This window comes from Cotesia glomerata, linkage group LG2 (genome assembly GCF_020080835.1).
Source record: "Cotesia glomerata isolate CgM1 linkage group LG2, MPM_Cglom_v2.3, whole genome shotgun sequence".
NCBI classification, from domain to species: Eukaryota; Metazoa; Arthropoda; class Insecta; order Hymenoptera; family Braconidae; genus Cotesia; species Cotesia glomerata.
The window spans coordinates 4,628,283-4,651,709 of NC_058159.1; the positions used below are offsets into that span (position 1 = coordinate 4,628,283).

Consider the following 23,427-nt stretch of genomic DNA (forward strand, 5'->3'; position numbering starts at 1 on the left):
TGTAATCATTTTTTCAATAAAAAAAAATTATTACAAAAATTCTACATGTAAAAAATTTGAAAAACTATACGTGCAATTTTTTAAAAATATTTTTTTTTTAATTCAATTAATAAAAAAAAATAAAAAATTTTCGCTGTCGGATAATCTTAGTTTCATAATTTATTTATTATATCTAAGGAAAAAGAGTTTATTCATTTTTTAAATATCTAAATACGCACTTTGTAATTTTTTAAAAAATAATTATTTTTTTTTATTTTTATTTAATTAAAAAAAAAAGTTAAAAAATTCACTTCGCAGTGATATAAATTTCAGTGCAAAAAAATTAAATTAATTAATTTATAAATTAATTAAATTAATTAATTTATAAATTAATTAAATTAATTAACCCTTCCGAAAATTTTTTGCAGTGTATAAATTTCAATTTCAATTTGAGTTAAATCTTAAATGTAAAGAAAAGTATCGTAAAATGTATTAACGTAGCGACAATACAAATGATTTATATTAGACAATAATTACATATTGAAATATATATATGCGCAAAATAACTTATCGATTGCGCTGTCTGTCTTGTTACCACTATTTCTCTACACACTATTCATTATATCCGTATTCATGATGAATGATAACTGATAATATATGTATATATATGTAATTTTAGTCTAGTGTATTCTCTTCTCTTCTATTCTCCGATTTCGATTTTACTGAAGGATTAATATCCAGTAACCCTCATGCTGAGTGTAGACCAGATGAAGGAGTGCAGACTAGTATTGCCCGAGAGAGACACAAAGGGACTAACATTGTCACAATGTCAATCCGATTAACATGTACGATTTCAGAGAATAGTTAAATGCTTTGGTTTACCTTGTTACATAGGGCACAGGACCGACCTCCACTAATGTAACAACTCACTGAGTATACACTTCTATAATCTATCGATTGTTGTATCATTAGTGCAATTAAATGTAAACAGACATCTACAGACCAACACTTGGATATTTATATGTATATATATATATACATGCAATATACCTAGACCGAAAAAATCTATTCAGTCTAATTTATGTGTCTACCATACCGTAAATTTTCGACAATCCTGTAATTAGTCCGTACCACTGCTTAATTGGGTTTGTTAATCTAGTTGTGTTACTATTAACAATCGTTATTGTAATTTGTTTTTTTTTTTTTTGTATTTTTATTAGAAATTATTTTGAAAGATTTTATCAAAAATTATAATTAATAATTTCATCAAATATCAAAAATTTTTTTTTATTTATTTTATCAGAAATAATTAAAAAAAATTTTATCAAAAATTATTATTAAAAATTTAATCGTGATAAATAAAAATTTTTACTAAAAAATTTTATAAAAAATTATTATTAAAAATTTTTTATAAAAAATTTTTTAAGCATGAAATTTTTTAATAAAAATTTCATGAACAATTTTTTTATAAAAGAATAATTTTTTCTATAATAAAAATATATTTTAAAAAAGTTAAGTTTATCATTTAATACATATAAAAAAATTAAATGAATTAAAAAAAAATAAAAGTAGAAGCAGTTACGCAAAATAATTGGATTTAATTAAGATAATTATTTTCTTTACTTCAATATAAACAGGGAGTTGATGCTCGAGGGTTGAGCGCATTATAGAGAAAATGAAACGGTTGGTATGAGTTAAGAAGGTTTTGAACTCGAAATGTTATTTTGAGAGAACGCGAATTCTATTTTATCAAAGCAAAAGAGATTGAGTTTATTAAACCTTCAGGTAATGCGATTTTACTTCCTGTGTTACGTGAGATTTATGGATGTGTAATTAAATATGCATATTAAATACACCGAATTAATTTTACTCTTTCAAAAGGATTGCAGTTCAATTTAGCTGACGGTTCGATACATTTATTCTTAATTCTGTTACTAATCCTAGTACTCGACTGTATCATTAATTTAATATTTACAAATTACAAAATCTTTCAATTATATTAAAATTTCTTCTTTTAAAGTTGCCAATAAAAAATTAATTTTTATTCTATTTTTTTAAATTCACAAACAATATCAAAAGCATCTTAAAAATTCATATTTTTAATAAGTTTAAAATAAAATAAAATATTTAATTAATAATTTTATGAGTTCTTAAAAAATATTTTCATTTATTTCATTATTAAAAATTTGATTATTCATCATCATATTTGACCATAAATTTTTCTGGCAAATTTTCCAACTCCATTGTAGATAATCTTCCCTTTGTACGAAAAAAACAATTAGTTCAAAATTTATTATCACTTAAAAAAACTATTTAATATTTAATAGAAGTATAATATTTTGGTTTGGATCATTCAAATAATTTATAATTAGACTATTACTATATCAAAATGTTAAAAATCAGCCCCTAAAAAATAAGGAGTTAGACCAATTGCTAATCAGACCGTCGATTTTTTAATTTTTATATTTTCAATTACAAAAACCCTCAAATAATTGAAAAAAGAAATAAATTGATAAATCAAAAACTACAAAATTCGTTCAAATTTTTTATCGATATTTTTTTTTTTTGTGAACTCATATTTTACTTTTTAATTTACCTCTTCTATTTGATTAATAATTTATCCCTTCTATTTGATTAAACACAGCGAACTGTACTTATAAAATTTTAATCTAATTGAATTTTCCCGTTAAAGCTTTAATACGAAAATTTATCCTGTAGCTCTCATTGTAATAACTAATAATTACACTACGGATTATAATAAAATATTATATTAAATATTTGAGTTTATGAACACGAGTATTAATTACTTTAAAATGCAAATGAGAGTACAAACCACAAAAAAAAATCTTTGGGCTTTTATTAAAATAAAAACAACAGAAATTGAAAGCATAGACCGCAGAGGTAATTATATAGCTCGGTATATATTTACTACGAGTCCGTACTCCGAAGGTGCATCAATTACACTGATTCCATATTCACAAATACCCCCTGTGGCATAAATATGTACACATATATATACTCTACACCTACTCTTTCATCACAAGGGAGTAAATTTGCATGTACGTGTATTTTGTGTGGTCAGTTTTGAACCCCGAACTCCAAATAAAAGGCATGCTTCTCTTCTATCGCAACAAAACTCTGTTTCTTCTTAAAAAATAATAATAATAAATATTATTTGTGATTTTTGCTTTTAAAAAAATCTGCCATTTTTATCAATTACATTAACACAATATAATATAATAAAAAATTTATTTTAACAATGAATTCCAGTGCGCAGGACTCTGAAAAACGGACTGTCGGAGGAAGAGAAGAAGCATATTGCGGCGTACATAAAGGGCTACTGATTAAAATATTAAATAATGTAAAAGAGGTTTTAAAAACTGTGATATCACTTTTATGTAACACTGTAACGCGATAATATTGTTATTGTAACTGCGCGGGGGTGCCTGAAGCAGCGCTAACGAGATTGAATAGCCGACAAACAAACGACCGTTTCAACGGAATAAGAAAAAAAAATGAAAGAGAAGAAATTCAAGTTTAAAGGAACAGGACTGAAGAAAATAAGTTGAGAGGGACAAAGCGAACAACCGAGACTCTCGTTGACGTAACAACTTAACGTTTATACTACTTATAACTTCTACTGCTCGTACTCCCACTCGTCCTTGTCGCACTACTACTGCTGCTACAATCCCTGCTATTACTACTGCTGTCTACCGTAAACGTCACTAAAGATTATCACAATTTATCTTATGAATTATTATTATTATTATTATTATTATTTTGATTATTATTTAATATCCATTTTTTATTTTATTTTTTATCATGATATAAGCTTCTTATAATACGTCTTGTTCTTTTGGTAAATTTAATTTTAATTGATTTAAAAAGAAATAAATTTTTTTTTTTTTAGAAAATTTTATCAAAATTAAACGTAAAATATGAGGCTTTTTATCTAATGCCATATGTAATTTTATTTTTATTAATTTATATGTATGGGTTGTACAAAAAAAAAAAAAAAATTGGAGAATGTCAGAAAAAATATCTATTAAAATTTTGATCAAAGAGATTTTTTATTAGACAAAAAAGGATTCAACTTCAAAAGCTGGAATTTTTAATAACATTTTATTGTTATGATGAAAAAAAATTTTTTCGCGAAATGACCCGTATTTATATCTATATATATCTAGCGTCTATATAATCGATTGCACCAAATTGAATATTTTTTGTTTGTCTACTGAAGTGACTGTGATAAATGAAAAAGAAATTAAACGAAATAGTATGAGTCCGTTTATTTTGATTTTTCTTGATTGCAAAAAATGTATTTTTTTTTTTTTCTAAACAATTAATTAAGAAATTAGTTCTGAACGGACATTATTAATGATGAGCGGTAACAATATGGTTAATTGCTTAATTATCTTTAAAGTATGTAATTTTAACTGTAATTATAATTAATATTAACTGAATAATGATTATTTTTATTTAAATTATTGTGTGGATGGTAATGTAAAATAAAGAGTGGAATAAAATGAATTAAAAATGATTTTTTACTTTATTATTTATTATTATTATTATTATTATTATTATTAACTTCCATCGTGAAGTTTAAGTAGTTATTTATTCTCTAAAAATATAGTTAAAGAGCTAGATTATTACAGCGAGAAGTTATTTTGGATAATGTTGTCAAATTTAAAACATTTTTTATTCAGGAACAAAGTCTTGAGTTTTAGTAATTTAACTCTTCGTCACTCGCGTCTTTTTTAGTTTTTCGCTCGCACTATAGTGAGTCTCTATAGGTTGAGTAGTTGTTAGGCGGCGATCTGCTCATGACGCGAGTGACAAAGGGTTAATGTAATTAAAATTCATCCGTACGGAAGAATTATAAAGTAGATTCAATATCTCGATATATATTTTTAAACCGACGGAATAGTTATTATTATAATTGATTTTAATAAAGTTAATTTTTTAAATATAGTAATTTCCATTTTTTAAAAAAAAAAATTGATTAAGTTTTGATTTTCAAATTAATTTTATAATTATTGAAATTTCAATTGACCTAAAAAATTATTTATAATTTATAATCAACTTTACTCAAGATAAGTACTAATTTTTTATTGAACTTTAATTACTCAAGATAATAAAATTAATTATTTATTTATTTATAAACAACCAAACCCAACAGCCGTAGCTATTAACAGGGTTAATAATCTTTACAAAGTAATTATTCTTAAAATTATTTTTGTAATGACAAGAAAACCAAAAAAAAAAATTTATAATAAAAAAAAATTAGATAATATTAGAAAGAACAAAATGACATTGGATATCATCCTAGATAATACTCAGTGATATCTGTGGTGAAAAAAATTTCAAATAGTAGCTAGGAAAATCTAGATTATACTGCGTGATATCTGGATTGGTAATCAGAAAAAATAGACCTGGAAAAAATATTAAAGCTATAAAAAATTCATATTATTTCTTTAAAATTATTATTTATTATAAAATAAAAATTATAATAATAATTGTATCACACCCACAATTTTTCTGAAAAACAAGCACCCTCAGAATGATCGCTTCATTTTTTGTTACAAAAAAAAAAATAAAAAAAAATATTATTATTATTATTATTATTATTATTTTTATTTTATAATACTTTTAATGAAATAATATGAATTTTTCATAACTTTAATATTTTTTCCGGGATTCATCTGGATTATACTCATTGTAATCTGGGATGATATCCAGTGTCATCTTGTTTTTTTCGTGTAGGTAAACATAAAAATAAAAATAACAAAAGAAAAAGTAACAAATTTGTAAGAAGAAAATTTGAGTAATTGTAGACTTAATTTAACGTCATTTTGCAATTAAGTTAGCTAGCGATGCAGTCATATACCCAGTAAGCAGTCCAGGGGGTCAAGGGATTTCTCCATCGTACAGAATTTTAATTAAATAAAGGTATTGATTAAATAAATAAAATAAAAAATGCCAGATAATTATTTTGAAAATTTTTTATTAACAAAACTGTGCCGTGACACAGGATTTTTATTATTAACATTCATCCAGCTTTAACAATATACAATATAATGTAGTAATAAAAATCATGTAAGTTACAATATAGTGATAGCTTTAAGACAACGTTCACTTTGTCACATAATCCATTCATATTAAAAATTACAAATTACATTTTCCATATAATTAATTTAAAAAGTCATTCTTTCCCAGTCACTCCCACATACCCTCTATATATCTCATATGTTTAGTCAATAAAATTTACCCCTTAATTACGAACCCAAGGAAGATTTTTAAAATTTTATTTTCACTACTTGTAATTACAATAATTAATCATTAATCATCAATAATTTAATTAATTAACAACAATAGTTTCTTTACTTAAAAAATGTATAAACGTTTTAAGTAATATATAATAAAAAATCAAAATATTATTACACATATTATGTTAAATGTTTTTAAAAAAAATTTTAATGCATTATAAATGTATTTTATAATTTTAAAAGCCAAACTAAAAAATTTACTATTATCGACTTCTGTACACATTTTATGAGAATTTCACAATTTTATTCTCATATTAATATATATAAATTTTATATATTAATTATTAATCATTAATTTTCATTTTTAAATAAACACAACAAATTAATAATCAACAATTAATATACAATTAATTTTATGAAACCAGGGATTAAATTTGATTCCAATAAATCAGCACCGGAATGTTAATCAGGCTTGAATAATTATTGCCCGTGGTACTCGTCGGTAATAATTATCGAGTAGTTTCATTTCCGTGAACGAATGAAGACAAGATAGATCCAGTCTCCAGCGTCAGTTAGTTCTTGTTGACTCGTTTGGCAGTCGTTGTCTTGGATATTAATAACCTTATATTGGAATTACATTGGAAAGTGAGTTAGTTTGTTGTTATCTTCAGCAGAAGATGAGAGCTGCCGCAATATTGTAGTAATATTGCGAAAGAGGCCGAATTATTTGGAAGCAGCTCACAGCTCGTCGTGCTTGGGCCCGCTGAACTCCTTGTGAGAGATGAACCCGTTCTTGTCGACGTCTTCGTGTTGGAAAATTTCCTCGACAAGTTTGTCGTGGTCGTCGATTATTTTCTTCATCTCTTCGCTGGTGTCACCCGCCTGGTTTGCTTCCACCATCTGCTTCCTTAAGTACTCGCTCACCTGATAAACATTTCATTATAAACGTTACATTTATTTTTTCTTTTTATTATTTTTATTATTTTTAATAGAGAAGATAATAATCAATAAATTTATTACGGATTTTATTTATTAAATTCTAAAATTTTTATCTACAGGTTATGGGCCCAGTTTCCGACTTTTTTATTTTTAACATAAAAATGTTAATAAAGTAAATAAATAAATTTATTTATCATAAAAAAAAAAATTGAGAATTGTTGGAGCGAAGAAAACTTTTTAGTTTGTCAACAGCGGATAATAATGTCACTTTTTAGTCATTAGAGGATACTTTAAGGACAACGTTGTAGAGAGGAAAAATTATAAGAAATCCATCACCGTAAATCCCAGTAGATAACGATAGTAATTGAAAAAAAAAAAAAAAAAGATCTTGCCATTTTGCTCACCTCCTCACGCGACAATTGATTATCACTGTCGACGTCGATCTCCTTAAAAACGTTCGCCGATGACTTAGCGTCCGCTATATTTATCAACTCCACTTCGAAGAGAAGAGTAGCACCTGTAAATTCAATTATATTCATAAATAATTCGTAAATATGAAGTTGAGCGTGGAACTATCATACTTTTGCTTCAATTTAGTTAGTAATTATCTGGGTCGCATTAAATATTGAAAAGAAGAGTTCAACATCCTCATTTCAATTTTTATTTTTAATATTTATTGCTTAACTGGCATTCGTTGTTTGAGAAATTTATAGATTTTTGACAATTGATAATAAATATTATTTTAAATTAAACTTAAAGAAATTCGACAATTTTTTAAATATATTATAAACTTTTTTTTTTTCAATTTCAGTTCTAGAAATCTTGAAAAATTACAGGTGGAATTAAAAAAATTTTTTTTTCAATACTAATTTTTTTTATTTTTTAAAGAAAAAAATGTTAGATAGATTTTAAGAAAATTTTGATTTTTTTATTGGTAACAAATTTTTCTTCCCAAATTTTAAGCAATTAATACTCAATATTATTTCAAAACAATCAAAAAACACACAGTAAAAAATTATACATAATTTTTTACACAAATCATGTATAATAACGATTAAATATTTTTGTGTAGTTTTTAAGTGAACTTGCAATATAATTGTACACATAATTAGTAGGAGAAAAAATTAAATTATATTCAGGCAAGAATTTTTTGACTCAAAAATTTGTGAAATGAACAATTTTATATATAAATTTTTTGATAATAGAATATAAAAAGTTTGGAAAATCCAAAAGTACACGCCTCATAATCAAAATGAAATATAAAAAGCAAAATAATAAAAAACAGAAAACTCTGCTATGGTTTAGTGACGTCATAAAATACTATAATAAAATGTATAGATAGATATACACAAAAATCCACAGTCATATATTAGTTTTTTATAAATAATAATTCAATGACAGTGAATTGAACGCTCATATTAATTGAAAAAGCCAGTCGTGTGTTACTTTAGATAATAAAAAAAAAATTATTGCGGTACAATCATTTTTTCTAGCAATTTTCCTGCCACATACATTTACTATGTTAAACAAAATAATTGTTATTGAAATATAGTTTATGTGCCTGATAAATTATTTGACTTGATATAATTATACTCATATTATTAACCTGTAAGTGCAATATAAATAACAAAAAATCAATTTCAGTTTCGAGCAAAACTGCTTTTTTTGAAATTTCGAGAGTAGAGCACAAGCTCAACGTTTCGCTTATGAGGCGTGGAATATCTGTTTCGATCTTTACAAGCAAGCAAACTGAAAACTTTACTTGAATAATGTAAAATTTATTTTAACCAATTCGAATAATTCTTCCGGTAAAAAAGTACAGTGTCGGAAATTTTCAAAATACAGATTCTTGTCTAAAGAAAATAAATTTTCAAAAGAAGTTTTTTTTCCCCCCAGTGTACATAAAATTTTTTTAACGCAATGATAAAAAATTTTTAACTATCCATCTTTTTATTTAATTCATTGCCAAAATTTGTTATTTGTTTACCGAAATATCCGGTAACAGTTGTCACTAAACAACAGAACTATAGAAAATGGAATCAATGACCAACACTAATAATAGAAACAGAAATCCTCGAAATAGCTTATGACCGCGAGAGATAGCCGTCAACAATAATAATCAAATCTATCATCAAAAATAAAGTTTAACGTCAGTATTGGCCGGTAAAACACAACAATGTAATTGTAAATTAAATAGACATTGATATGACAACACGAATTCTGTAATACCTTTGAGGTTTGTACAAACCTGTATCTAATTTAACGTCTCTCTTCTCTAAATACATTATCACAATTATTGTGATTATTATTACAATTATTCATACTATGAATATAGAGGCCGAAGAAGTAATTGAATTATCCATCTATACAGTGTAAACCATACCATGTTAAATCTAACAATGTGATAACAATAACATTTAATATCAATAGAACAAGAACACGCCCGCGGCTCCAACAGCATCAACAATTACAACAATAACAATAACAATGGCAATAATGCTACGAGCAATAGTAATAGTAATAGTAATAGCAATAGCAACGGCTACGGCTACGGCAAGTAAAGTGTGATCCGACGTGACGGTTAACGAACCAAGCGACACATTAATTATAGATGGTACCAGTTCGATTCAATAGATGCTAATGAAATATGCTACTCAATTATTCGCTGTTTGAACGAGTAAAATTGATAATCGCCTTATACCTACATTGATGTATAGTTATGTATTTATTGGACACGTACGTGAATTATCGGTGTAAAGTGTAAAGTATTATACCGGAATATTCAGCATTATATTATATATTATAGTAAAGTGAAGAGTGCGCATGCATCAATGCGATGCAGATTCGACATGTATGCCACAAAATTTAAACCACTATCCATGATTACAAGAGTATCCATTGAAAATTAAACAAAGGATCAATCTACTATATTTAATAGCCTCACGTTCTATATATATGTATATATACACTTGCGCTATCCAGTTCCCAGTAATTTAGTCCCCATTTAAATTTAAATGCTGGAAAAATTTTACCGTAAATCAGATTTCAAGTCGACTGAATAATTTTTAACTGTTTTTATAGACGACCTTTAATCTTTTACAACTTTAATTATTACTATCTATGTGACTGCCGTTACTTGTGAAGTAAAAAAAATTAAAATTTTGTTTTGTTAAATAATGACTTTTGTTAAATTGCACTGTACTTTCTTAATTATTGATATTTTTAAAGATATAAGCTCATCCCGATGTTACACTCATCAAGAGCTTTCATTTGAGTACCCACATGCATTTTCATATATTCTTTATATATACATATATATAATATATATAAATATATGAAAAATTGATGTGGGTACTCAAATGAAAACTCTTAATGAGTGTAACATCGGGATGAGCTTATATTTTTAAAAATGTCAATATTTCACGAGATACAAGATCATTTCTTAATTATTGATATTTTTAAAGATGTAAGATCATCCTGATATAACGTTCATAAAGAGCTTTCATTTGAGTACCCACTTGCATTTTGATATATTTTTCATATATACATATATATAATATATGTAAATATATGAAAAAATGATGTGGGTACTTGAATAAAAGGTCTTGATGAGTGTAACTTCGGGATGAGCTTATATCTTTAAAAATGTCAATATTTCACAAGATAAAAGGTCATTTCTTAATTATTAATATTTTTAAAGATGTAAGCTCATCTTGATATAACGCTCATCAAGAGCTTTCATTTGAGTACCCACATACATTTTCATATATTTTTTATATATACATATATATAATATATGTAAATATATGAAAAAATGATGTGGGTACTTGAATAAAAGGTCTTGATGAGTGTAACTTCGGGATGAGCTTATATCTTTAAAAATGTCAATATTTCACAAGATAAAAGGTCATTTCTTAATTATGTATCTTATAGAGATAGAGCATTTTCGAATGCAGCCTAAATACTTATCATCATAAATTAACTATTGATGAGAATGATATGAAACCATGAAAAGGCATAACTTCAGGTCAATACTTTTCCAACGATACCAAATTTAACCATAAAAACCCACTTTATCATATAAATACACTGGTCAGAAAATTTTGCTTATTCTCTTGATAATATAGATTAGTATTATTTTTTTTTTTTTTTACGGGAAACTATAATTGTTACTATGGAAATATGAGCTTTAATTTATAGCAATAGGCTGATGGATAATTATTTATAAAAATAAATTTTAAAAATTCAAATCTAAATGCATTAAGTAATCACTTGTCTCATGGGAAAATTGATTAAAGTAAAAAAATAGTTTTAGAAAAGCGGGGAAGAAATTTTATGTTTCTTAGCTTCAGAAATCATAATTGTTATCACAGTAACTTTTTTCTTGAAAAAAAGTTTATTTGATTTGAAAAAAAAAAAAAAAAAAAAAAAAAAAAAATTACAAATAGACAACTTGTGAATTTTCATCCAAAATTATTTTTTTCGAAATCTAGAAAATTGATGAAAATTTTTGACAAAATTTCTTATAACAACATTGCTCATTTTTTTAAAAATAATTTTTTTTTTAAGTTATGGTTAATTATCGATAGTCGTGAAAAATTTTTAGCATTATTAATTAACAAGATATCCGAATTGTTATTTAGATTGGATATGTAATGGACTTTTGCTCTTGAAGTTAATTTTTTATCAATAGGTACATAAAAAATAAAGAATTTTGCTGAAGCAAAAACGTGTCTAAAAACAACTTATCAACAAAGATATAAAATTAGTAACTTGTAATTAAAAAAAAAAATAAAAATAAGAAACAATGTGTAATGAGAAAATCGAGAAAATTACTATTGTATGTGTATGTAGCAATCAAAACGGCGTATAATTGTTTCACTTGTCCGATAGGACTTACACAGTTGGTTAAGCAATGCCTTTCAATATCTGACGTATCAATTTTGCAGGGCTTAATTAATCAATGATTTGGTATTTATTTATTGCCGGAGCTTTGTTCAGTTCTGTGTGTTAGTATAGAGTTATGTGCGTGTGTTCTGAGAGAAACGAATACATTGTACTATTGTATTACCTCCCGGAATAACATTTCCAGCGCCGCGATCCCCGTATCCTAATTCTGGCGGTATCGTCAATTTTCGTCGTTCTCCAACGCACATGTCCACGAGCCCTTGATCCCAGCCTTTGATTACTTGGCCCACGCCCAATTGGAATGAGAATGGTGAATCACGGTCGAAGCTGCAATCATAAATGTAAACGTTAAGATAAATAAAACATAAGTCAAGTTTAAATTAAAAGAGTTATTCAACTAATTTAATAATTGTAGATAATTTTTATTTTTATTAATAGTACATTTATTAACAGTTAATAACTATTTATTAATAGATTGAAAGTACGTGACAGCATCGGGACATTTAAGAGTTTGAGAGTCATTAAATTATTAAAAGGAGCAAAGCGAATTGAGATGTACTTTTACATAAATATTATAAACCCAATAAATATTAAATTTGAAATCGTGAAATACTATTCCCAGTGCTCATCCATCGGATCCACCGAATCCCGAGCTGTAAGAAACCGCATGATGGTTATTAAATTATTTCATCTCTCAACTTTACTCCACGACTTTTTATTTAGTATGTATTTCAATGCGAAATTCTACTGCTGTTTATTTTTTTCACTTAGTTTTTGTATAGTTATTTTATTTGTTCTTTAAATTTTCCTTACAAATTTGAAAGATAATATTCAACGAATACTGCCAGGATAGTAACTTCTTTGAGGATTCACTATCTGCTTTCATAACAAGAATCAAAAATACATTATTGAATAACTAATTCATTTGCAATATCACCGTTTTCATTATCTATATTTATATTTCTCTTTTATGTTAAATTCAAACTTCACTTAAAATATATTATTGTTACCATAAATTTATATTGCCGATCGGCTTTCTTTTACAATAAATAAATAAATAAATACTAATTGTATGAGGGATATTTTGAAATTTTTTCTTAATTTGCCGATGGATAGATTAAATGATGAACCATAAAAATCACGTAATTTTTTTCACACGGAAAAAATATTAATCTTACATAGAAAAAAATATAAAATTTAGCATTAAAAAATTTGTGAATTTTACATTGAAAAAATTAATTATATAAAAATGTATAAAATTATATATTTAAGTAAATGTGGCGCTAGAACCAGAGCTTTAAGTATTTATTAAGATGCAGAATTAAGTTTAAGAAACTGTGATGAAAAAATTGTAAAAAACAGTTCTTACTGTTGTACAATGCTAAATAAATATCTATCTGTATAAAATTATATATGGCTAAAAATTTTTATATAATTAAAAAAAAATAAATTTTTTTCCAGAAATATTTTTTTTTGTAAATATAAAATTATTTAAATGCGTAAATTTTATATATTTATAATTTTATAATTTTATAGCAATAAATTGAAATATTTTTTAACTCAACTTAATTAGTAATATTTCAGTTCGAATAACTGATCCGAAGATATATATATATATATATATCATTTAAAAAGATTAACGAATATTGGTATTACATAATTTAAATTATTACGTATTCATGTTACATGAATTTAATAGCAATAATTGACGGATTTATCAGATCTTCTTTTATCCAACGATTCATTTTTCCGCTAAAAAATAGGAAAATAATCGCACAGTATATTTAAAATTATTTGCTATTAAAAAAATATTTATAAATTATAAATCCCTGAATCGTTTAATTCTGTTTTGTATTTTTTAAACAAATTTATAAGAGTAAAAAAATTTAATGCAAATTCACTGAATCGATTAAACGGGAGTTTATATGTGCACTTGTGTAGGATCAATTTGAATTTTACTCAATGCATATATATTTATATACGCAATTTAATTCTCATTTATAACGTAAATCTCTTATTAATATCAACTACAAATACATACATATATATATTTATTTATATGACTATCGGTAATTGAATCGTTTACTAACGAAAATTATTTAGGCATTAATCGAAAAATTAATTAATATTCTTTCAATTGATAATAAATTGTAATTAATAATCTCTCTTATCGAAAAAATCCTCCATTATTTAAACTCCACTCACATTGAAAACGGGGTGGAATGATTAATACAAAAGAACTCTGTACGATATTATATTGTACCTTATATCCCAGGATATAACACTAGCAAAGTACTTATATTGCGCATTGGAGATAAAAGTCCTTGGAATTTAAATATACAATGACCATGCTTTAAAATATGGGCAGCGTAATGACTTATAGAGAGTACTCGTGAAGATAAATATGAGCCGCGTAAATGGGTTTGAATAAAAAAGAAAAATTATAAAGAGAAAAAAAATAGACCGGCTTACAGCTTAACGCTTAAAGCTTTCGCGAATGCATAAACGCCTTTCTAATTTTTTTTCTTTCTCGCTCTGCAGAGAAAATAAACCAGAATAAAATTATTATATATATATAAGTAACAATAAAATAATAAGAACAATTATATATGACTACTAAAGCTCACGTACAAAAGCTCAGCCATACTTTATATAAGATGTACTGGTGCTGTACATTTTGAATTTTTCCCTTCATAAATTCAAATATCACCCGCCCTTTGACATGTTAATGAGTTCACATAATTTAAAAACTTTACAACTATTATACTGCGAAAAAAAATAATAAATTATTCTCCTAAAAAATAATTGTTATAACTGTTATTATTATTATTATTATTATTATTATTATCTATATTATTAAGAAAAAATGCTCTATCTCTAGATACATAATCAAGAAATGACCTTGTATCTTGTGAACTATTGACATTTTTTAAGATATAAGCTCATCCCGAAGTTACACTCATCGAGACCTTTCATTTGAGTACCCACATCAATTTTTCATATATTTATATATATTATATATATGTATATATGAAAAATATATAAAAATGCATGTGGGTACTCAAATGAAAGCTCTTGATGAGTGTATCACCAGGATGAGCTTAGATCTTTAAAAACGTCAATAGTTAAGAAATGACCTTGTATCTTGTGAACTATTGACATTTTTTAAGATATAAGCTCATCCCGATGTTACACTCATCGAGACCTTTCATTTGAGTACCCACATCAATTTTTCATATATTTATATATATTATATATATATATGTATATATGAAAAATATATAAAAATGCATGTGGGTACTCAAATGAAATCTCTTGATGAGTGTAACATCGGAATGAGTTTATATCTTTAAGAACGTCAATAGTTAAGAAAGTACAGTGCAATTTAACAAAAGTCATTAATTAATAAAGCAAAATTTCATTGATTTAAAGTTCACAAGTCATGGCAGTCACATAGTAGCTGTAAGGTTGCTAGTTATTATTATTATTATTATGATTATTGTGCGTTAAAACAAAAAATTACACAAAATATATATTTATATCGTGAAAATTCTTTTGATGACGTCGAGTTTATCATTTATATTACCAGGATATTTTTTAGTCCCGATTCCCTTGACAACTGGAAGATATCGCAGTGCAGGGCGCAGCGCATACATAAGCTCAGCATCAGGAGATTTATATGTTTCACGGATAGGAGTACTGTATATAATATCACGAAGTTGAGGTAGTATGCAACCACTGTTTCACCTGCAGTGTTAAAGTATGCAAATGCCAAGTGCTACATCTCTATGGACTATGGAGTGTATGGAGCTCGATCTCGCTTCCTCATTGTTCTCTCCTTTCTCTTTCGCTTTACTTTTTTGACTACCCGCCCGTCTGCATTTCTCATTTTTTTTTTTTATTTATATTTATACCGCCAACCTATTAATTAAGTCCTTAATCATAATAACCGGGTAATTAGCAAAGCACTTGGTTGGTTGAGCTCGAATATTTATTATAAGTTTATGCTGGAATTTAAAGTTTTATCAATTCGTAAATCCATCGTTTTTAATTAAATTTTTGTCAATTTTTTGTAAAAAAAATTTTTTTTTATTATTTTCAACATTACTCTTGTTTATATTACTACTTAAATTTGATAAAAATTCCAGGCCTTTTTTTTTTTAATGTATATTTAGAGAAATTATTGTAATTACAAGCCAATAACCTGTTGAATGTATTCATTATTACAGTGATTGATTATTAAAAAATTTTATTTTATATAAACATCACATTTAATTTTAAACAATAAAAAATAAGTGAATTTTCTCTCCTGATTTTTTCCGACTAATTTTTTTGTTAATTTTTTATAAAGCTCAATTCATTTCAAAACGTGTATTTAAACATTTACCCGAACTTTTTAGTTTTCTGCAGTACAATATTACGGAGAGAACAAAACATGTTGATACTGGTAAAAAATTCCAAGCTTTTCAAAGCTTTTACGGAAAAAGTTATAACTTCCAACAGATTCATTAATTTTTAATTAAATTTAAACTAACAACAAAAAACAAATCAGGTCAATTAGACAAAAAAAATCTATCTCTTGCATTAAATATAACAATAAAAAAAAATGGAAAGATGAAGAGCTATTAAATGAAATTGGATAAGAGCTCGGTATTTAGAAGGCGACCGCTGAAACCTTTAACGGGAATAATTATAAGCTTACATAGTGATAGTGGGTGACTACCGACTAGACACTCGACTAGACTACATGAGACGAGTGGACCTAAAGGAAACTGCGGTGTGTCGAGGCCCGAAGCAAGTGCACTGGCTAGATAAGCTCAGTAACCAGAGGAAGTGAGAACCAACATAAGAGCTTTCCTGGGTAAGAGGGAGCGAGGAAAAATTTATGTAAGTGCATACACTCGGTAAGGGATAGGGAAAACAACAAGAGCAAGTAAAGAGCTGGATTAGAGTAAAGAGGAAGTAAACCTGGGAGTAGGTAACATTCTATTCTGTATACTCTTCTTATATGTATAGAATGTCTATAAATTAATTAAGCAAAGTCTCTAAGACTTAAAAGCCAAAAGCACACCACTGCGCCTCCAGCTATCTAAATCTGCATTAAACCACCTAAAACGTTGTATTCATCTTTCTATTCATAATTTATATTAACAAGTATTCCTGGGGATTTTAGCCCGGAGAGTAATTTGTAATTAATTATTAATTATTTTAATTATAAATATACTGAATATTGAAAAGATTTAGTCCCTGAGAAGGTTTTTAGGGAGAAAAAAATTATTTTGCACTTGGATGTAAAATTGTGGATAAAGAATCGAAATATGGAAAAATTGTAAGAGCTTTTTTACAGGAAATTTTATTTTCTATAAAAAAAAGGTATTTTGTAGCTTCAATATTTTAACCAGAATTTTTAATTTTGGAGAAAAAAATTTTTTTGAGCATGGAAGAATTATTTTTCAAATTGGAATTTAAATTTTGGGTAAAGAATTGAAGATACGGAAAAATAGTATGAAAAATTTTTTGTAGAGAATTAAATTTTTTATAAGAAAGAATTCTTATCCTTTTTTTTGTATTTTCAATAATTCGATCAGAATTTTGAATTTTGTAAAGGAAAAAAAATTCTTAATATAAAAAAAAGTTTGGAAAATCCAAAAGTGCACGACTCATAATGTTCATTTCATTATGAAATATTAATAAAATAAAAAATGTGAAAAAAATATATAAAACAGCTAAAATAGCAGAATAAAATAACGTAAAATCGGTCCCGTCGTAATTAAAACTAGACAAATTACAGTTTGAAATAACATTTTTCTAAATTTAATTTTTTAATTTAATATTCAAAGCTTTCAATGTAAATATTACATTCTACAATGTAATTCTTACAAAATCTGTAATAATTACAATCTGAAACTGTAATTTTTCTAGTTTTCATCACGAAGCGCCACGTTGCATTATATACTGTAATTCTCTTGAATCAAGTTAATTTTTTTTTCTGTGCAGTCTTCTGGTTTTCGTTTTATTTTATTAATTGTTTATAAACGACACTGAATTACCTAGCCATTCGCATTTGGTGGACTAAAATTCTTTTAAAGAATTAAAAAAAAAAATTTAACTCAATTAATGCATTTTTTCGCAAGTTACAGTGTTTTCGGTGTTTTATACATGACGGATAGGTAAATTTTTTGATCTATTTTGATGTTTTTTTCCGTTTCTATTGCACTAAATCAATTTTTGAAAAGTGTCAAATTAATTTCCATTAAATTATCTTGATAATAGTATGCAAAAAATCTTGATTCCGTGATCTAACAAGAGTATAATAATAAAAATAGTTACCGAAATGAGGCGAAAAAAATTTTTCGATTGTAAAGCACTCTCTGATGCTTCGCATCATGAGTCGTGCAAAAATGTAGTTTTTCGGAGGATAGAGATGTAAAGTTAAATTATCTATTATTTTATTTTTGCTGATGATACTTGACTCTTGCAAGTTTTCGTGGAGCTTAAAGTGCTGTGCTGGTATGGAACAAAGTGATGGTAATGAGACTGTGAAATAGAATGTGTACATATATAGTGGGAGTTTTTTTAATTCTTTTCATTGCTAGTGTCTTGGAGTAACATTTCTTGGTTGGCGGATGGTATGGCGGGTAAGGCATTCGCTGGTAGAACCCAGAATAAAGTTTTATACCGAGAAGATAAGAAAATGCTGGTGATTAAACCATTTGAAACCGAGTTATCTGATTGTTTTGTAATCTCATCGCAAGAATTATTGTGCTTTACTTCAACCGTTGCTGGCTCTTGTTCGAAGCGTTTATTTTACTGGTTAAATATTTTTATTTCAATAACTAAGTATTTTCGTTGCTCGCTTTTTACCGAGACTCTCATACGCGAACAATTACTCCGTTAAAACTTTTTAAATTGTAAATATTTTTGCTTTTGACATAATAAATAAATAATAATATACATAATACATAACAATATTTATAACAATAGTTAATGACTCAAGTGTGTTAAGATTAAAAAAAAACGGCTATCATTACGCAGTTTTAGAGCCCGCATGAAGTATATATTTATAGTCTAACCACAGGAGGGTTAAATATATTTTCTCTTTTGCTGACATGAAAAAAAATTTTTTTCAGAGTTACCGATATTTTTTTTTTTTTTTATTAGATAGTTTAATTATAAAATAAAAAAAAAATTATATCAGTAGCTTTGAAAAAATAATTTTTAATAATGCTTAATTATAAAATCATTGAAAAAAAATGCTATTATATATTAATTTTTGTATTTAATACAATTATAATTTAATTTGACATAATTATGAATAATTTTACATCTCAAAATTATAATTTAAAATAATTAAACCGATTACAGAAAAATTACAATTGTAATATCTACTGAATTAATTAGTGACAAAATTTGCATCTGTCAGATAAATTGTCAATTAAAATTAAATTATATTTACATTTATACATCTATAAAATATTACGCTGTTATTTTATTGATTGTTCATTTTTAACATAGCAAATAAATGACAATTGTATAGTTTATAAAAAAAAAAAAACAGTTCAAGATAATAAAAAAAAAAGAAAACAAGTTTTTATCTGACCTTTTATTTTAAACTGGTTATAAAAATTTCCTCAACAATTAAACTCCACTTAAACATATTTAAAAGTCTAGTACTAGTCCCGCATTTCCAGTTAAAGTTGCAATAAATTGTTGAAATAAGAGTTTCGAAATAAATTAATGTTTTAGTTCTTTTCTTTATTTTTGGTTGTAAATTGATAAAATTCTAGAAGTTATAAGTTGAAGAATACTTAGGGGAAACTCATCAAGAGTATTCTACTAAAAGTATATAAAGAATAAGAATTGTTTTTAAAAGTATACTCGACTGATTTACAAAAAAATTGTTCATTTATTCTCATTAAATTGGAATTTATAACTTATATTTTAAATCAATTTGTCGATTATGATTAGTTCAATTAACTTTCAATTACGGATTTCTGAAATTTTCAATAGTCATGTTATCATTTAATTAATGATTCAAAAAATCCAACATTAATATCAGTCAATTTATTAAATTAATATTACAAAATGTATTAAATTTCACTTTTGATAATAAAAAAATTATTTTACGCATTTAATTTAATTTATTATTGACAATGTGACAATTTTTTGAAGTCAACATTTTTATTTCCCACAAATTGTATTTATTATAAATTTATTAATGACGATTAATTCTAAAACTTTGTATAGAAACGGCTCCAAAAAATTTCCGCGTGTTTTTTATCCCACGCAGTTTAAAATACTGCATCGAGTATAGAGTTATAAGACTAGAAGACCCAGATTCTTGAATATGAAGTGAACCTTTAGAAGGTTTTCCGGCGTGAGGAGTAGAGATTGAACGGGCCTTTGAAAAGTCTCGTAAAGGAAAAGGAAAGATTTATATTTTTATTTTTTGGTAGGGAAGCACTCAAAAGTTGGGCTACTCGCGCTATGGGGCTTTCGCTTCTCTTTTTTACTCCTGCCTTAAAGACTCACTAATTTCAGAACTTAGAACTTGATATTCTGCTCGAAGTCAAGCTGAGTAGTCGGAAAACTTTTCAGAAATCCATTAACACACTTCTCGGGCTTTCCTTAACATTTTCTTACTCTCTATTATTTAGTTAACTCTCCTTTCTTTGTTATTTATATACTGTGCTGTACTATGCAATACTTGTGCACTTTTTACCGAGCTTAAAATCGTGTTTGATTTCAATGGAGATTACTTTTAATTCCATCTACTTCTCCACGACAACAACTACTCCCACTACTAGAACTACTACTACTATACATATGGTATTTTACAACGATGACTTTACTTCTCAATGCTCAACACTGGAGACGCGTGCAGATGAGAAAGTCGATTTTCGCTCAAGGCAACCTCTTCAACTGACAATCAGATTAACTCTCCAATTTCGATCTCATAGCATCTTCAGTCCTATTGTACACGCGTTTTCTCTCTGTTCCTGTTCCCTCTCACTACTAAAAATTTCTCTTTTACTTTAATTACTAGTTTTCAATTATATAATTTATTCATTTTATTATTATTGTCATTGTTTAATTTTTACTAGCAACCTTGCAGTCACTATGTGACTTGTTGACTTGTGAACTATAAATAAATAAAATTTTGCTTTATTAAAAAATGACTTTTGGTAAATTGCACTGTACTTTTTTAACTACTGACGTTTTTAAAGATATAAGCTCATCCCGATGTTACACTCATCAAGAGCTTTCATTTGAGTACCCACATGCACTTTGATATATTTTTCATACATACATATATATATATATATATATATTAAATATTGATATGGGTATTCAAATGAAAGGTCTCGCACTGATAGAAGGATTTGTTTATAGTTAAAAATATTTGTTAATATTTAACAAATCATTTATTAGAGACCACTTTTAGTCCTTAACAAATATTTCTTAGTATTTAAAAGATTTATTAATATTTAATAAATGAATATCTGATTTATTAAATACAAACAAATCATTTTAAATACTAAGAAATATTTGTTTCATATAAAAATGGTCTCTAATAAATGATTTGTTAACTATAACAAATATTTTAATACAAATAAATCCTTATTTATATATATATATATATATATAAATAAATATATGAAAAATTGATGTGGGTACTCAAATGAAAGGTCTTGATGAGTGTAACATCGGGATGAGCTTATCTCTTTAAAAATATCAATAGTTCACAAGATATTTATTAAATTGCACAGTACTTCCTTAACTATTGATGTTTTTAAAGATATAAGCTCATCCCGATGTTACACTCATCAAGAGCTTTCATCTGAGTACCCACATGTATTTTGATATATTTTTCATATATTCACATATATAAATATATAAAATATATGAAAAATTGATGTGGGTACTCAAATGAAAGGTCTCGATGAGTGTAACATCGGGATGAGCTTATATCTTTAAAAATGTCAATAGTTCCCAAGATACAAATTCATTTCTTAATTGTGCATCTAGAGATAGAGCATTTTCAAATGCAGCCTAAATACTTATCATCATAAATTGACTATTGGTAAGAATGATATGAAACCTTGAAAAGGCACAACTCCAGGTCAAGACCTCTCTAATGATACCAAATTTAATTATAAAAACCCATTTTATCATATAAATATACTGGCCACAAAATTTTTCTTATTCTCTTAATAATATAGATTATATTATTGATTGTAAAATTTTTCAACAGTAAATTCAGCGATCAATAGAATTTTAATCAAATCTTGTAAAAAACATAATTATTTTTTTGATAAATTTTTCTTGTCTTGTAATTAATTCAAAAAGTCAAAAAAAAAGTCTAACTTTTTTTTTAATTTTGATACTTCGCATTAAAAAATATGAATTTTATTCAAGAAAAAAATAATTCAAACCAAAAAAATAATTTTTAACAATTTTATTTGTCTTAAATCTCATAGAAGATTTTTTGCTCAATCCAAATCAATGAAATCTTAGAAAATTTTTTTTTCTCACTTCAACAATATTTTTTTCTCTTAAAAATCAACTAGGTCATTTTTTTCTCTTTAGTGTGCACTTACAAAATTTAGCATCAGTAAAAAATATTTTCTAGAATATCTTTAACCCAAAAACAAAAGCATACTCTTAATTTTTACACAAGGAGTTTCTCTAGTTTTTTTTTTTATGGACGAGAAAGTGGAATAACTTACGGTCAATGTCAGTAACTCCTAAGTTATGCAACCGCGGTTGCCGGACAAGTAAAGCAAAAAAAGTACCTCAAGGTAAATCGACTAGAAAGGAATTCAAGAAAGTAAGACGAGTATTTATGCGAGTTGAATCAAAATGAATCACGATGGGTTAAATTGCGCAAATTATTCCCCTGGAGTATAAATATATTATATATGGCATATCATGGTATGGTTCAAGATAAGGTATCGGTAGTCAGTAGCCGGTAGGATGTGCCATCAGGTACTTTCTCGGGAAATTCCATGCCAGCATTTCCTTTCCCCTCGTTATATAGAACTAAATATAGAATGCAGAATGCGGGTGTTGGTGTTGGTGATGGTGTCTTTAGCCACCTGGCTCTCTGACCATATTCCGACCGCGTCTGCATGAAATTTACGATAAACTCAGTAGCGCCGGTACCGAATATCTCGATATTGATTTCTTAAAAACTATCTCTTCATCATTCACTATTTTTGAGGTACAGATATTTATAAATATTTATGCCGTAATTTAATTTATTCACCGAAGTATAACGCGGAACTGTATCCTAAATATTTTATTTGGTAAATAAACTTCAATGGCTAAATTG

The 23,427-nt window shown here is 26.3% G+C and overlaps 2 protein-coding genes across 8 annotated transcripts in view; one reads left to right on the forward strand and one right to left on the reverse strand.

The window, feature by feature from the left end:
- Positions 1-3,981, forward strand: part of LOC123259947 (FH1/FH2 domain-containing protein 3) — a 162,849-nt gene extending 158,868 nt beyond the window's left edge. For 3 of the 6 annotated variants that reach the window (XM_044720785.1, XM_044720784.1, XM_044720786.1), the window contains one exon: positions 3,250-3,981. In XM_044720785.1, the coding sequence (XP_044576720.1) occupies positions 3,250-3,323 (74 nt within the window). In that variant the 3' untranslated portion in view covers positions 3,324-3,981. The remainder of the gene's footprint in view (positions 1-3,249) is intronic. The other 3 variants (XR_006508350.1, XR_006508351.1, XR_006508352.1) reach the window with 1 other exon arrangement.
- A 2,985-nt stretch (positions 3,982-6,966) lies between these two features.
- LOC123259938 (peptidyl-prolyl cis-trans isomerase FKBP15-2) overlaps positions 6,967-23,427 on the reverse strand; it is a 32,791-nt gene continuing 16,330 nt past the window's right edge. The window contains exons 2-4 of one of the 2 annotated variants that reach the window (XM_044720768.1): positions 12,256-12,419; positions 7,589-7,701; positions 6,967-7,169 (exon numbers count right to left, since the gene is read on the reverse strand). In XM_044720768.1, the coding sequence (XP_044576703.1) occupies positions 6,984-7,169; positions 7,589-7,701; positions 12,256-12,419 (463 nt within the window). In that variant the 3' untranslated portion in view covers positions 6,967-6,983. Of the gene's footprint in view, positions 7,170-7,576; positions 7,702-12,255; positions 12,420-23,427 lie in introns of both variants that reach the window. The other variant, XM_044720767.1, reaches the window with a different exon arrangement.